This window comes from Nycticebus coucang, chromosome 6 (genome assembly GCF_027406575.1).
Source record: "Nycticebus coucang isolate mNycCou1 chromosome 6, mNycCou1.pri, whole genome shotgun sequence".
NCBI lineage: Eukaryota > Metazoa > Chordata > Mammalia > Primates > Lorisidae > Nycticebus > Nycticebus coucang.
Window position 1 is genome coordinate 85,640,936 of NC_069785.1, and position 1,245 is coordinate 85,642,180.

Here is a 1,245-nt window from a genome sequence, read left to right on the forward strand (position 1 = left end):
CCACCTCCGGCATATGGGACCGGTGCCCTACTCCTTGAGCCACAGGCGCCACCCTTTTCTCTCTTTTCATGTTGTCCACATCCCCATTTTGACCAGACCCTGTCCTTCGTGTCACATTTCCCAGAGTGTAGTGGGCACGGCCAGTCCTGGTCCTGTCACTGCTCTGGCTGCTGGGAGGGGAGGGGGGAGTCTCACTGTGGCCATGGTGGATTCCCAGAGCTAGGAGGGGACCTGGGACGGGAATGCTCGTTGCTAATTAGACACAATTCTTCATCGCCCTGTGGATGTAGCTGAATTTTAGATAAAGATGCAGTTTAGCAGAATTAATTGATCTTGAGTAATATTGTGGTTTAAGAATTATTTTGGCTTTTCTTTGATTGTGTTGAATGTTCATACTCTCTTGGAAAAAAAACTAGGAAAAATTTGTGATGTGTTTGAATAATAGTAGTATGGATACATTTTAACATAAACTGGTAAGAGCAGCAGGCTGTTTTTGTCCCACTTCCCCATCAGCTTGTGTCACTGTGAGAAGCACTGCTGTGCCATATGCCACAGTAATAGTCAGCCTCATCCTCGGCCTGCAGCCCAGAGATGTTCAGGATCCCTGCATTGGCGGAGGCGTCTTTGGATCCAGAGAAGCGGCTGGGGACCCCGGAGCCCTGGTGTTTACTTGAGTCTGAGTAGTAGTACAGGAGGTACCGGGGAGGGCTCCCTGGCTTCTGCTGGTACCAGTATATGGTATAGCTACCAACATTGATGCCACTGCTCAGGGTGCAGGTGAGTCTGGCTGATGCTCCCAGGGATGCAGAGAGGGAGGGCGGCTGAGTCAGCACAGGCTGGGAGAGGGCACCTGCAAACACAGACACAAGTGCTTCCTGGGGCAGAGTCAAAGGTCAGGTGTCTCAGAAATCTTTCCCAGAAGATCAAGAATTGGGATAGGAGCTGTTCCTGGCTTCTGAGTCCAGTCCCTACCTGAGCAGTGAGAGAGGATCAGGCGGAGGACAGCAGCCCAGGCCATGGTGGACACAGCCCTGGTCCCCACAGTGGGGCTGGGCTGCCCCAGGCCCCCTTTTCTCCCCACCCTCTGCACAGGAGGGGCTGCTCATGCAAATTCCTCTCCATCCAGGGACTGCCCAGCCCCTCCCTGATCTTACGCTGGGGCTCAGCTCTTCCTGCAGACTGAGGAGGGGGAGGTTTGCTTTGCTCCTTGGGGGAGCCCTGGGAGGAAGCACCTGCTGAGACCAT

At 53.7% G+C, this 1,245-nt stretch overlaps 1 gene segment (V, D, J or C); it reads right to left on the reverse strand.

The window, feature by feature from the left end:
• Positions 1-509: 509 nt before the first annotated feature.
• On the reverse strand, positions 510-1,029 carry LOC128587361 (probable non-functional immunoglobulin lambda variable 5-48). The segment is given in 2 exon segments: positions 510-850; positions 973-1,029. Coding segments are annotated over 2 exon segments (387 nt in total).
• Positions 1,030-1,245: the final 216 nt, after the last annotated feature.